Raw genomic sequence first — 13797 nt, 5'->3', positions numbered from 1 at the left:
ATTTCATAATGGGGGGGGCATGCTATAGCACAAGATGTGATTCAACTGGAGGACAGAGGAGACGCAGGATGGAGACAAGGTTTGGGGTGGGGGGCCACCCCTGGAAGCAACTGAGGAATGCTGGGCTCAGGGGCCGACTCCGACTCAAACTGGGAGGTGCGGTGGTAGACTGTGGAAATAGGAGCTTCCTCACCAACCCAGTCCAATCTCTCAGCTGGAAGGTCCCTAGCCCTGGCCAGCAGGCAGGGCTGTTGAGCATGGGGATGGGGGCTCAGTAAGCAGCATGGGGACTGGAGTCGGTCAGGTCCTCCCTCCAACCTGGGACAGAGCTTCAATGTTCTGTCCTGGGTCCCCGTAAAGGCCTGATGACACTTCCCTGGCTCCTGTCCTGACAGCGGGAGGATGGGGTGGGGGATGGCTTGGGGTCAGCGGGATACTTTCAGGACTGTCCCCCGCAGGTCTCAGGCCTCCCCACACCCCATGAGCAGACACTTGCCCCTGCTTGTCACTTGGGGGCTGTTGGAAAGGCCCCTAACATTACAAGAAAGATCCTGGGGGTACGATGTGGAGGGCCTCCTTGGGGAGGCGCCACTGAATCAAAGCAGAGCCTCGCCGAGGAAGCAGAACCAGAGGCCAGGGCCACCTGCATCTGTGTTTATTGTTCCGGTCACTCCAACCTCAGCAGAGCAGAGGGGAAGCCCAGGGGTGGCCGGACCCAGCCCCTGTGCCAGCCAGAGTCACGTCGAGGGGCACCAGAGTCCATGAGATACCCACTGGGCGGAGACCCACAGTTCCACAGGCGTGGCATCCCTCTTCTGTGTCCTGCAGGCTCCAAGTTCCCGTTGGGATTCCTGATGTGGCAGGCAGGCGCTTGCGGGCCCCCGAGAGAACAGGGCGCGCTGGGCACAGGTGCCCCTGGGAGCACCCTGGGGGCCTGGGTGGGCTGCACCTGTGGACGCCACCTCTGCCCTGGGGAGACGCTGGGATGCGGGGCCAGACTCCGACAGGCCCTTCCCGGCCCCTCTCCCTGAGCTGTCCTTTCCCACCGTCTGTCCCGTCCGTACCCGTGCTCTGGGGGCTGTCGCAGGCACGGGCGCTTTGGTCTGCACCAGGTCCTTCGAGTCCAGAGGAAGCCGCCAGGGAGGCCCCGCACCCCAGCACCTCCCGATGCTCTCCAGCCGAGAGCACAGTGCTCAGTGCAAAGTGCTCAGCACAGTGCTCGGGCTTCTGACCGGCCCCAAAAAGGGGGGTGAGAGAAGCCGGAGGGGGGGTCCTTGAGCGCTGGGAAGTAGGCCTCTGCTTGGCCCATAGCCCTGACCCTGCTCATGTCTGTGCCGTCATCCAGACGTGGGTGTGTATTCCCAGCGGGGCCTCCAGTCCGGGCTTGGTGGGCCACACCTGCCAACCTTGGGGAGAGAGGAAGGGAAGAAGGTTCTGGAGACAGCCTGGAAGTGAGAAGACCACGTTCCCTTCCCTTCTTCAGCTGGGACCCATGGCCAGCTTTCTGGATCCCGGGGCAGGAGCCCTGGACCCCAGCCCCCCCAGACCTCTCAGGCTTTGGGAGAAGATCACCTGGCCTCTGCTCCCCCAAGACCTACCATAATTACGAGTACGCCAGGCCCTGCAGCCCCCGTGCTGGAGAGTGGAATTTGTCAGAATCCTCAAAAGGCTGGTCTGTTAGGGAAGAAGGAGAGGGCCATGAGCTGTGTGAACCGGGGCCCAGCCTGCCCCACCAGTGGTCAGTGCTCTCAAGAGCCATGAAGGCGTGAAGGGCAGGCACGGGCCCAGTCAGGGCCCAGCTGGCCCTACAGTCTGGGAGGAAAAGATGGCCTCAGCCCTCGAAGCCCTAAGCTCTGCTCCATGGACGGTCTGGGCACCTCTTCCTGGCCCTGCCTGCTTCAGAGGACCTGTCTGGAGCTGGAGTGGGGAGTTAGTATCCTGTCCCAGGACAGAAAGACGAGCACTCTGCTACCAGGGGGACCCAGCCTAATGCAGACCTGTCCCCCCCCCCCCCCATGCCTGTCCCCAGAGCGGTTCTTTTTGCTTGGAGGCTACACTCAGAGGTCCTAGGCGGTTACTCCTGGCTGTGATTGGGGGACCATGGCGAGTTGGGGATGGAAGCCAGGCCTCCCTGTGCAAAGCACATGTGCGTATCTCCGTGCACTATTTCCTGAGCTCTGTTCACGTAGTAAGCTTCAGTTACGCTGAGGTTGAGGAAAAGTATCCAGAGCCAGGGAACTGGCTCAAAGGGGCAGAAATTAGGCTAAGGCTGCAAGTTCCGTCCTTGGTAATGAATAGCCCCCGGGCCCCCCTTCCCCCCCCCACCCCCCAGCACCGCCAGGGAGTCCTGGAGGCTCTGGAGCAATGCTGAAGAGATAGGGAGGACTGGGTTCAGATCCCCAGCACTACACACGGTTCCCTGAGCACAGACCCAGGAATATGCACCTAAAAAAGAGGCTGGAGAGATAAAGCAGGGAGGGGGGGGAGGTGCTTCTCTAGCATGTGGGGACCGGAGTTCAATCCTCAGCCCTGCATATGCCCTCCCGGGGGGCTCTGTCAGGTGTGATCCCTGAGCACAGAGCCAGGAATAAGCCCTAAGCATTGCTGAGTGTGGCCCCAAACCCCACTGCTCCCCCCGCCAAAGAAAAAAATCCCCCAACTTGATTGGCGTGTTGGTCCAGACCCACAGAGAGCTTCTCCAACAAGCCCACCCTCAGAGGCATGAGACCTGTTTGGACTGGCTGTACAGCGCGGGCTAGAGCCGGGCTCTGGGACGCAGCGGCACCCGCCAATCATTTCATTAACGGGACACGGTGATGCGCGGCGCTACCCCATGTGGACGCAGGGTGGCGCTGCAACCCTGGGGTTCCCGCGGCCCGGCACAACTGGAAGGAGCAGGTCTCGCAGCCCCTCCTCACCTTCCCTCCAGCTGGGCTTAAGTCTCTTGGGACTTTTTCCAGGGACTGGCCCAGAGTATCTGGGGTGGACCCCTCCCTCCCACACTTAGGGGTGTGAGCGTCCTGCTCGGCGCCCTCCAGGGGAGAGCAAGTGGGAGGTGGGTGGAGTGGACGCCCCCCCTTCCCCCAGTGCCCACTCACCAGCAAGGCCCTCTCCGTGGGCTCTGGGGCAGGCCTGGGGCGGGGAGCTGGGGGGCCGCAGCACCGGGGCGAAGGCGCTCCTCTGCTTCACCGCCGAGATCATGTTGACAGGTGAGAAGGAGAAGACGCTGGTGGTGGGGGCAGCGGCCGGGAGGGACATGGAGGAGGCAGCGGCCAGCGGGGGGCTAGAGGGCATGACTCCGGGGCGGGGCAGGCAGGGGCAGACGCAGCAGGGAAGGAGGTGGGAGACACAACAGACAGGGAGACAGCACCAGAGTGAGCAACTTGGGGGGGTGGGGCCCAGGCATCAGGGGGCTCTGAGGGTCCTGGGGAGAATCGCCCAGGGAAGGGACTGGGGACAGGCCTTTGGGCCAGCACTTGCCTTCTAGGGGGCTCTAGGAGGCCCCCTTTTCAGAGCTGGAGATGACAGGATCCATGAAGTTAAAACAAAGGTGGGACCAGAACATCCCACACCAGCTTCCTGGGAGGGGGACTGCCATGGAAAGGGGAGGGCAGGGTAGAAACTACTGGAAATGACAGCCCCAGCAGAAGAGGCTAGTCCGGAATCAGGATTCAAAGCAGGTCAGGATTAGGAGAGTCTGGGGGTGCACCCGGGCCTCTGGTTCTGGATCACAGCTCACACAAGCTCAGTGACTCAGTTGTTGTCAAACAATAGTCCACAAACAGGTGCCCGTGCACAGCTGACAAAGGCTGGACACTCCTTGCCTGCTGCCTTGGTTCTAACTGCTGGTGCTTGGGCCGGTCTGCAGGACAGTGGCCAGCCAAGAGGTGTAAGGCTTTGACACACTGGCTTAACTCCCCCTTCCTCCCTCACTTCTGGCAGCCCCTGGGGGAGCCCCGCCCAGGGCATCTCTAGATCCCACCTTTCTCCATCTTTATTTGAACCGATTCCCTGCCTCGCTTTTTTTCTTTTTTTGGATCACACCCGGCAATGCACAGGGGTTACTCCTGGATGTGCACTCAGGAATTACTTCTGGCAGTGCTCGGGGGACCATATAGGATGCTGAGAATCAAACCCGGGTCAGCAAGGCAAATGCCCTACCCACTGTGCTATCACTCCAGCCCCCCTGCCTCTCTCTTCTAAAGACTAGTAAGGTTGTGCTGAGTGAGGTCCACACAGCCAGTGAAAGTCAGGGGTTCCTGAAACCAATGACTCAAGACCACGTTAGCCTCAGAACACCCTGCCCTTCACCCCAACAATCACTTTGACACGAGGATGCCCCATTGCCAAATGCTCTCCATGCCCTGCCATCCCCTCCTCAGGTAATACTCATGCACTGCAGCTTCTTGCTGAGGCCCAGGGAGCTGGAATTGTCTGGAAGCCAAGGCCAGAGAACACGTCCTCGCTCTGACTGGTATGCAAACTTATAAATGCACATTCATAAAGCTGCACATTATGAATGTCACTGGGAGTCCTGGGTTGGCCCAGGGCTCCTGGAGGAGGAAAGGACTGAGGGAGACCTGAACAAACACCCCAAACCTCTGGCAGGAACAAGCACTCATGTATAGCCTGGCAAACTCAAGGAGGGAAACCCCTAGTCTGCACCCCCACCCCTCAGCTCTGCCACAGGGGGAGTGGATGGGCATATTGGGGAGGGGCATGATGGTGCGAGACATTATGAAACAGATGGACCCCAACTGACGCTGGAAGTGAGCTCAGTCCCTTTATTTATTTATTGCTTTTTGGGTCACACCCGGCAATGCACAGGAGTTACTCCTGGTTCATGCACTCAGGAATTACTCCTGGCAGTGCTCGGGGGACCATATGGGATGCTGGGAATTGAACATAGGTCAGCTGTGTGCAAGGCAAATGCCCTACCCGCTGTGCTATTGCTCCAGCCCCTTTTTTCCTTTTTCTTGGGGAACCCTACAGGGTGCCAGGGATTGAAGCCAGGTTGCCTGTGGGCAAGACAAGCACCCTACCCACTGTACTATCTCTCCGGCCCCTCCCCTCTAGAATTCTTTGATCCTCTGGACAAATGGGGTTGACCTCGGCACCCCAGTGGAAAGAATGGGTGATTCCAGACTGCACCCGTGTCAAAAGTGGGGACGTGCATAGAGAGAGAGTTGTGTGGGAACAGGAACAGTATATCCCAGCCTAAGCGAAGGAATGATGGGTTGTCAGGGAGTATGGCACAGATAATGGCATCTGGGACTTTGGGTCCCAGGAGGAGAGCCAGCCTCTTAGCCATGGCAGAGAAAGCAATACTCAGGCTGCTGGCAAGGAGGCCCACAGGGACAGAGAGATCAATCCTTAGCGATACTGACAATCCAGGGACAGTGCAGGGACTAAGAAAAAATCACAGCCAGCAAGGTTGAGGGCAGCCTTCTGCATCCCTGATGCTGGCTCAGCAGTGTCCCCCAGGACGGGAAGTACAGCCCCAGAAAACTGATCGGGTGAGCTGGGGCAGAGAGAGGCCCCAGCCAGAGGCTCTGCATCAAGGTGGTGTTTTATAAATGATTGCTGGGATGCTAAGCCCAAGGCATGGGTCTGCAGGCTGTTCTGAAACTTGGGTGTTGAAAAGAAGAACTTGAGGGCAGTGCAAAATGCCCAAAGCGTAATAAGGCTGTTTTTATCCATCCGATTGCTAGTTCCCATCCCCATACGTCAGCGAGTAGTTGGCGAGTTGGGGCTTCTAAATTAGACACTCCTGAATTGTGTGCACTCAGATCTGAGAACAGTCCTAAGCAGGGGTTGATATCGGTTCCTTTCCACCAAGGTAAAAACTGAACTCCAAGGAAGTGATTCGCTGTATGCCCGCTAGTGCTTGATGTGGACAGGCAAACCCTAACCCCAGCTGAGTGACCACCCAGAATTCGCGCACCGTGGCCCCAGAGAGCGGTGGTGAGTTAACAGCTCCTTCCCGGGGGAATTTCTCTCTGGGGCCCGGTGGACAAGCGCTCCTTCCTAGAGCTTCCGGCAGGGGGCGCCAAACTCCTCCCGAAACCGTTGTGGTTCTCCGGGGTTCAACCCCACGTGGCCGCATCTCGGGGCTCAAAGCATGTGCACGGGGCCGGGGGGGGGGGGGGGGGGGGAAGGCCTCCAGGTGCCAGCTGCCCGCGCCGCAGCGGCAGGAGAGGAGGACGGCGTCACGCACACGCCCAGAGCAGGGCTGGCGGTCCCGGGAAGCCTCCTCCCCTCGGGGCTAGCGGCGGGGTCGAGGGCGGCGCAGCCCCGTCCTGCGGCTCGGGGACCCCGGCCCCTCCCTTGGCGGGCAGCGGACACTCACTGGCGAAGGGCGACGTGGCCGTGGAGCCATTGAGGAAGCTAGGGGAGCCGGGCACCCCGAGGCCGGCCACTCCTGGCGTCCCGTAGCCGCCGAGGCCGGCTCCCAGGCCGCTGCCATAGCTGCTCTGCTGCGAGCCGGGGCTGGGCGCGAAGCCGCGGGGGGATGCGCTGCTGCAGCTGCGCGCGTAGCCTGCGGGGACAGCGGTGGTCAGCGGCGGTCAGCGGCTCCAGCCGGCCGCGTGCGGGGGCGGGGGGCGGGGGGCGGCGTCACGCACCCGGCTCGGGGCCCGGCGTGGCATCCCCGACGGCGATGGCCAGCGGGCTGCTGAAGGCGTTGATGCCCACGACGGCGGGGTGCGGGTGGCTCGGGGCCAGGGGTCCCAGCGGCGCGGGCGCGCGGGGGGCGCTGTACAGGGCCTCGGCCACGTCCGCCGCGCGCTTCAGCAGCAGTTCCTGCGGAGACAAGAGCGGGGCACGGCGGGGCAGCGGGGTGCGTCTGGGCGGCTGGGCGCGGGTTCCCCGGCCACCCCGGGCAGCGCGGTGGTGCCCTACCTGGTTGCTGCTGGGGACTCCGTACAGCGCCTCGGCCAGGTCGGCCGCCCGCTTCAGCAGCACCTCCTGGGGTGGGGCGGGGGGGGGGAGAGAGGGGAGACAGCAGGACGGAGGGGCAGCCCCCGGGGGGCGCGCGACCCCTCCTCACCCCCACGGAGCCCTGCCGGAGCCCTGCCGAGTACCTTAGGCAGCCTCTCGGGATCCCCGGGGTGTCTGGGGATGACTTTCTGTAGTCTCTGGAATCCGTAGTCGATCGTGGGCTCATTCAGGGCTGGGGAGACGGTGGCGTTTGTGGGACACTCTCACCCGGCGCGGGGGCAAAGCCGGCAGAACCCCTGCACCCAGCCCCGCCCCACCCAGGGGCGCTCACAGAGGTCCCCTCCTTCTCTTCTCTGCTCATCCACTCCACAGAGATTTCCGCAGTCAGGCCCTGTGTCCGCGAGTGGGACCCCCCCCCCCAAGCACTGCACGACCCCAGATCCCACTCCATGCCAGAGGACATGCCGTGCACATACTTGGGGAGGTGGCCAGGGGCAGGGCTGAAGGAAGACTTTGATTGCATTTGGTCTTACTAGAGCGCATTATTTGTTATAAAAAGAAATGTAAAGCTTGGGCCAGAGAGATAGCACAGTGGGTAGTGCGCTTGCCTGGCATTCCATATAGTCCCCTGAGCCCAGAGCCAGGAGTAAGCACGGAGCACCGAGAGATGTGGCCCCCACATCCAAAACATCCAAAGAAACCAAAACTCAATACTCCATATATCACAGGGCACGCGGAAACATCAGCTCCTGCCTGTTAGCGGTGGGCAATGCCCAGGGCTCTTGGGAATATACAGTCACATCCTTCCCAGGGTATGAGATGCCCCCTTTCCTTCCATCTCTCCCCGTGGTTCTTCCCATCTTCCCCCTCTCATCCTCCCTTTCTCCCCTTTCCGTCTTCTCTCTCCTCCTTCCCAACCTCCCCGTCTCCCCCTCCCAACCTCCCTCCTCCTGGGCCCCGCCCGGCCCAGCTAACTCAGGCACCTTCTGCACTGACTCGGGAACTTTGTGCCTCTCTTTGCCGTTCTTTGCCTCTCGGACCGCCGCACCCCATCTCCTTCCGCCCGACCCCCAGTCCCACTCTCGGAGTCCAGCCAAGCCCACAATGCATCCCAGAGATTCCTGCGCCCCCCTCCCCCCGTCTGCCCCCTTCGCTGTTTGACCGGCCGGGTGGCGTGCGGGCACAGGGAGATGCGGGGAACTTGGACCGGGGTTCGCCCGGGGCACGGAGGCGGAGCGGATTCCCGGCCGCTTCTAAGGAGCGGGGTGTGCGCCTCTGCCCGGCACCAGGTGGGCACCTCTGCCCCGCACGCAGGCGAGTGGCCGGGCCACTGCGCTGCGCTTCTCCCCGCGTCCAGGAGGGGGCGCACGCGCTTGGCGCGAGGATTCGGGCCGGGAGACTCACTCGGCCGCACGCGCGCGCACGCACGCACGCAAAGGCCCAGGGCAGACCAGGGAGCCGCCCGCCTAGGTGAGTCAGAAGGGGAGGGGAACTTGAGAAGGTAGGCCAGGGAGGGTCCTGAGGTGCAGGTTAAGGAAGCAGCCACTTTGGGGCGGGAGTGGCCACTCCGCAGTTTGGGGTGACTCGCTCCGCACACCTGCACCTGGTGTTCCCACCAAGAAACCCGGGTTCTCCCTAACTCCTTACCAGTGTAGACAAAGCGGCCCGGTGCTCCCTTGCAGAACTGCTTGGACTTGTAGGAGAGGGTCACCTCCACCACCCCGGGGATGTGCCGCGGAGGTGTCTGCACCCGGATGGCGTGGGGCGTGATGAGCTGCGAGGGAGAGCGCAGGTCGGGGTCCTGCCCTGCGCGCACGAGCGCGGAGGGGCGGCCAGGGGCTCCCAGGGAAGCGGGCGGGAGTGGGGTAGGGGGGCCCACCTCGCTCCACACGAGCACGTTCCCGAACACGACCTGCAGCCCGTCAAAGAAGTTGTCCCCGATGACAATGACGGTGGCGCCGCCCGTGGTCCAGCCCTCCCCGGGGCTGATGGCCTTGATGCAAGGGGTGGCCGCTGGGAGACAGGAGAGGAGCTGGATCAGCGGCGCGCGCCCAGGTGGGGACCCGGGGTGGGGCCTGCAGCCCCTCGGGCTGGACTCGGGGATCCTGACCTTCCGAGGGGTCCAGGCGGCGCGCCCTGCGGCCGTGCTTGGAGTTGTTGTGCACGAACATGTTGTCGGACACGGCCAGCACGTGCCCGTCCACGCTCACTGTCGTGGACACCACCACCTGCGGGGAGAGCCAAGGCCAGCCTGCCTGGGGTCCCGATGCGGGGGAACCTGCCGCTGGAGACCAGAGACTGCCATTCGGAATTCAGGGTCATGGCCCAGGAAGGGCTCCAGTTCTCCAAGAATGAGCTGGTGGAAGGTGGGGGACAGGACAGCTGGGTCCTGGGACAAGCCAACCAGAGCCCCACTATCTCTGGGAACTGACCTCCCAGAAGCTAGCAAAAAAAATCAGGCCTGAAGCTCTGTGGGAAGAGAGGCCACTGGTTTCCACACACCCACCCAGGCTGCATCCCTGGGGCTCCTAGTGGGACTGAGAGTGTGGATGAGGGGGACAGCATCAGCCCAAGAGCCCATCGGGGGAGCCCCCCCACCCCCTTCCCTGGGAGGGTGCGCAGGTTGGGGATGTGCTAAGGGCAGCTGCTCTCGGCTTCACGCTATGCAAATGAGCTGGGTCGTTAATCATGTAAAAATGTCACAATTAGCATCTCCTTAAGTGGGGCTCTAATGAAGCCTCCCTTGGCAGCCAGCATAAGTTGAGATGGAGCTCCCCACCCCCAGCAGGCACAGGACTTGGAGCACCCCGACAGGGCAGATCTCTGTCCCAGGGAGCCTCTCCCAGGGTGCCAGGGTCCCAGCTTCCAACCCACCCGCACGAGCGAAGGGCAGGTTCACAGGGGGAGCCCTCCGCCCAGACCCACCTGGAAGCGCCGCATGTCTCGGGGATTCCCTGCGTTCTTTAGGCAATTCTGGTTGCATTTGAGGAAGAACTTGAGGAAGAACCTGAAACAGTGGTTGGAGGGCTCAGGGGCGTTCTGCGAAGAGGTGAAGAGTCAACCCCTCTGTGTGTGCACACACAGGAAAACATCCCAGGCTGCCCCCAGAAGCTGCACAGAGGGTACCTGATAGACCTGTGTCCTGGCTACGTCTGCACACGCCAACCCATCACACAGTGCTCATTTGTCCCACCAAGTGTATCTGTCGAAGTTACAAAATCTATTCGTCCTGGTCGTCTCCTACACACTTGAGCGCCTACTGCTCAGAAATCACACCCCTCACTCCACATGGCACTTCACTCAGGCTCACCCACCCCACTCCATGGCTATTGGCCACAGTCTCTGCCCATCACACTCGGAGCCCCACCCCCAGAGTGGACCTGTCACACGAGACAGACTCATCCTCCGGCGTCCCCCATGTGTGGACACGGTATATCTAGCTAGGCACACTGGTGAGCCCTTCTACTCTAAGACAACAAACATAGCGTGTATCCCACACACGCAGGGCACAGCCTTCTCAGAGGCGCATAAAGTAAAAACCTCACACACAGCCGACCCAGAGAGATGGCACAGACTGACCCCTGTGAGTTAAGGTCCTTCCCGCCCTGTGTGGTCCATGCCCAGCCTACAGGCCATAGGCACGGGAAGAAGGTGGGCCGCTGAACCTGCACAGAAATGCATCCTAGGGTGTTGTAGCTGAGCACCTCAAATACAGCCCTTGCTAAAACTAGCGTCATCACAGAAAGATTGCATTCATCTGGGGAACATAAAGCAACAAAATGGGAGACTAACACCCAGGAGTGGCTGAGATTAGTACCAGGAATTTTGCTCCATGACTTGGAGGCCAGCCACACGTGCTAGGGGAAAAGGAAGCTCAGATAGAGAAGAGAGCACCAAATAAAGGGTGTTGGGAGGATCCTCCCAGGGTGGGAGAAGCATGCCGAAAGTAGACTATGGACCAAATATGATTGCCACTCAATGCCTCTCTTGCAAACCACAGGACCCAAAAGGAGAGAGAGAACAAAGGGAATGCCCTGCCACAGAGGCAGGGTGGGATGGGGGGATGGAGGGTGGGAGGGATGCTGGGACCCGTGGTGGTGGAGGATGGGCGCTGGTGGAGGGATGGGTACTTGATCATTGTATAACTGAAACCCAAGCACAAAAATTTGTAAGTCTATAACTGTACCTCATGGTGTTTCACTAATAAAAAAATTTAAAAAAATAAATTAAAAAAAAAAAAACTAGTGTCATCACCCAGAGCAGATCCCTCCGTTCTCCTTTATAGTAGATTCCAAGCCCCCCACCAACATGGCAGATCCCGCTCACACTTAGCAGACTACATCCATCTCCATCACACACACACAAAACCTGCCCGCAGAGTCTATTCCCACGACGCACATGCATGGGTCTGGGGTCTGACAGGCACCTCTGCGCATGTGCGCACAAACAAATGGCCCACCCTTCCCGGTACCCCCACCCCCGCCCGATACCTTCTATTTCACGCACAGGAATTGGGAATGTACAGTGATACTTCTGCTTTTTTTCTTCTTTTTTTGGGGGCACATTCGTGGAAGTTCTTGGAGTCACAGGGATATACCCATGCAGCCATGGTGTGGGGATGGGAGGCTGGCCTGGGGATTGAACCCAGATCCTCTGAGCTCTCCCCGTTAGAATCTCCCACATCCCTAGCCCACCGTAGGCTGCTTTCCAGACCACCATGAGAGCGCTGGGTCTTCTCTGCTGGGGTGGTGGGGAACGTGTGTTTCCCGCACCCCACCCACCCAATGCTCCATGAGGTGACCGGGGACTCTGTGAACTCAAGAGACTGTCACTGATGTACCTGACCCCCAAGAGTGGTCTGAGCTTCTAGGGAGGCCCTTTTCCAACTGCTCGGTGTAGGACTGCAGTCTGTGGTGGGTACTGGCCTCTTTCTGACTTGTCCTATGGGGGCAGCTCCCTAACAAGCATCCTGCTCGCTTGAAACCCCCGTTTAGAATCCCTTTAGCCCATCAGAGTTGCTTCCAAAGCCGACCAACATGGAATTCCAGTTTAGGGAAGTTTTATTTGGTGATGGTAGCAGTGAGGTCATGGGGCCACGCCTGGTGATGCTCAGGGCTGACTCTTAGCTCTTTGCTCAGGGGTTGTTCCTGCCAGGGTCCAGAGGATGGTATCTGGTGCCAGGGACTGAGCTGGGGCTGGCACTGTGCATGGCAGCCCCCGAGGGAAGACTTCTTAACAGGGCAGAAGACTTCATAATAGGGCAGACTTCCCCTAGTCTCCAAAGGGGAAGTCCCTCAGTGCTGAGGCGGGGGTGTGGATATCACCTGGAACAGAGACAGCTCTCCCGGAAGGTGGACATGTGTGTCCCCACTGGGCCCTACCTCTGCTGACCCCTCAGCACCTGCTACATTCCACACGCAATGGGTGTCCCTGTGGGAACTCCCACTAGTCCCCTTCCATTGAGGCAACAGAGTAGCACTCAGGACCCCAACAGAAGCATGCTGATACTCTCTGTAACCCCAATAGGACACCCCCCACAGACACACAAAGTGTCCTATGTTCTCTCTAGGTCTGGCTGAGGTATGGACACCTTCAATTCGCTGGAACAGAATGCGTGCACTGCAGAGACACCCCTCTTGTCCCACATTATATGTCACTAGAATGACTCCCAAACCCCTCTAAGATACCCCACGATGTCCCTGTGCCCAATGCCCTCCCCTCAAGCATGTCCCACTAACATGTGACATAGAACCCAGACACTACTCACACAGTTCGCTGACATTCCAGGTCAGGTGCTCAGTCGTTTAGAAGGTGCTAGAAGGACAAACACTAGGATGGAACACAGCCCCCCTGTTTGCTTAGAAGCATGCTAAGCTTTGGGTGTCACCATGGGGGTGCCTCAAAGATAACAAAGCCCCCTGCAGAGCCATACATGCATCATTTGACCCCACTCACAAATCTACAGTCAAGAGGAAGTGTGTTTAGGCTGGAAGTGGGGTGGTGTCCCAGCCTGGATCCCCACCAGCCTCGAGCTCTGGAACCCTTCCTCATCTTGTACAGATACCTCAATGACAGACTTTTTGTTTATTTTTAATTTTCCGGCTTGGGGGCCACACCAGGTGGTGCTCAGGGCTTACCGCTGGCTCTATGCTGAGGGAGAGGTCCTGGGGATTGAACCCAGGTCAGCAGCGTGCCCGGGTGCAAATTACTCGCTATATTATCTCTCTGGCTCGAGGACACGTTTTTGTGGGGGGAACAGCACACTGAGCCGAGCTCAGGGCTTACTCCTGGCTCTGCACTCAGGGAGCACTTCTGGTGGGGATTTGGAGTGCCAGGGATTGAACATGGGTTGGCCATGAGCAAGGCAAGCACTTTACCTGCTGTGCTGCTCCAGCCCCTAAGGGATGGACTTCATTTGATTTTTGGTTGACTTGGGGGCCGCAATCGGCTGTGCTCAGGAGCGATTCTTGGCTCTGTGCTCAGGACTGACCCCTGTGGAGCTCAGGCGATGCTGTGAGATGCGGAGACAGAGCTTTACCCCTTGCGCTCTCTCTCCAACCCTTGGAACAGCTGTTGCTGCAAACCTCCTCAGCCTTCAACCTGTTGTTTCCTGCAGGGTTTGTCTTGTCCCCCCCCCCCCCCCCGGAAGCTCCTCTCAGAGGCCCCTTCCACTGCCCTTGCTCAGCAAGTCTCCTCATCTTCCCTGTCACCTCTACTGAGGCTGACTCACCCCAAGGCATCTAGTCTTTAACCAGATTGGCATTTCCTGTGGCAGCACGTAAGACCCTCCTTGGAGGTAATAAGGGCCAGTAGCACAGCGTTTGCCTTGTATTAGGCCGACCCGAGTTCGAGTCCTCT

At 59.9% G+C, this 13797-nt stretch overlaps 1 protein-coding gene across 4 annotated transcripts in view; it reads right to left on the bottom strand.

Annotated features, from left to right (window-relative positions):
• Positions 1-1272: 1272 nt before the first annotated feature.
• Positions 1273-13797, bottom strand: part of EBF4 (EBF family member 4) — a 76384-nt gene continuing 63859 nt past the window's right edge. For 3 of the 4 annotated variants that reach the window (XM_056121345.1, XM_056121344.1, XM_056121341.1), the window contains exons 8-18: positions 9865-9946; positions 9050-9167; positions 8819-8952; positions 8587-8713; positions 7083-7171; positions 6901-6966; positions 6624-6801; positions 6350-6538; positions 3099-3296; positions 1599-1674; positions 1273-1406 (exon numbers count right to left, since the gene is read on the bottom strand). In XM_056121345.1, the coding sequence (XP_055977320.1) occupies positions 1604-1674; positions 3099-3296; positions 6350-6538; positions 6624-6801; positions 6901-6966; positions 7083-7171; positions 8587-8713; positions 8819-8952; positions 9050-9167; positions 9865-9946 (1252 nt within the window). In that variant the 3' untranslated portion in view covers positions 1273-1406; positions 1599-1603. The remainder of the gene's footprint in view (positions 1407-1598; positions 1675-3098; positions 3297-6349; positions 6539-6623; positions 6802-6900; positions 6967-7082; positions 7172-8586; positions 8714-8818; positions 8953-9049; positions 9168-9864; positions 9947-13797) is intronic. The other variant, XM_056121342.1, reaches the window with a different exon arrangement.

This window comes from Sorex fumeus, unplaced genomic scaffold (genome assembly GCF_029834395.1).
Source record: "Sorex fumeus unplaced genomic scaffold, SorFum_2.1 ptg000044l, whole genome shotgun sequence".
Lineage (NCBI taxonomy): Eukaryota > Metazoa > Chordata > Mammalia > Eulipotyphla > Soricidae > Sorex > Sorex fumeus.
The sequence above is the reverse complement of the archived record's forward strand: the minus strand, read 5'-3'. Positions and strand labels throughout refer to the sequence as shown.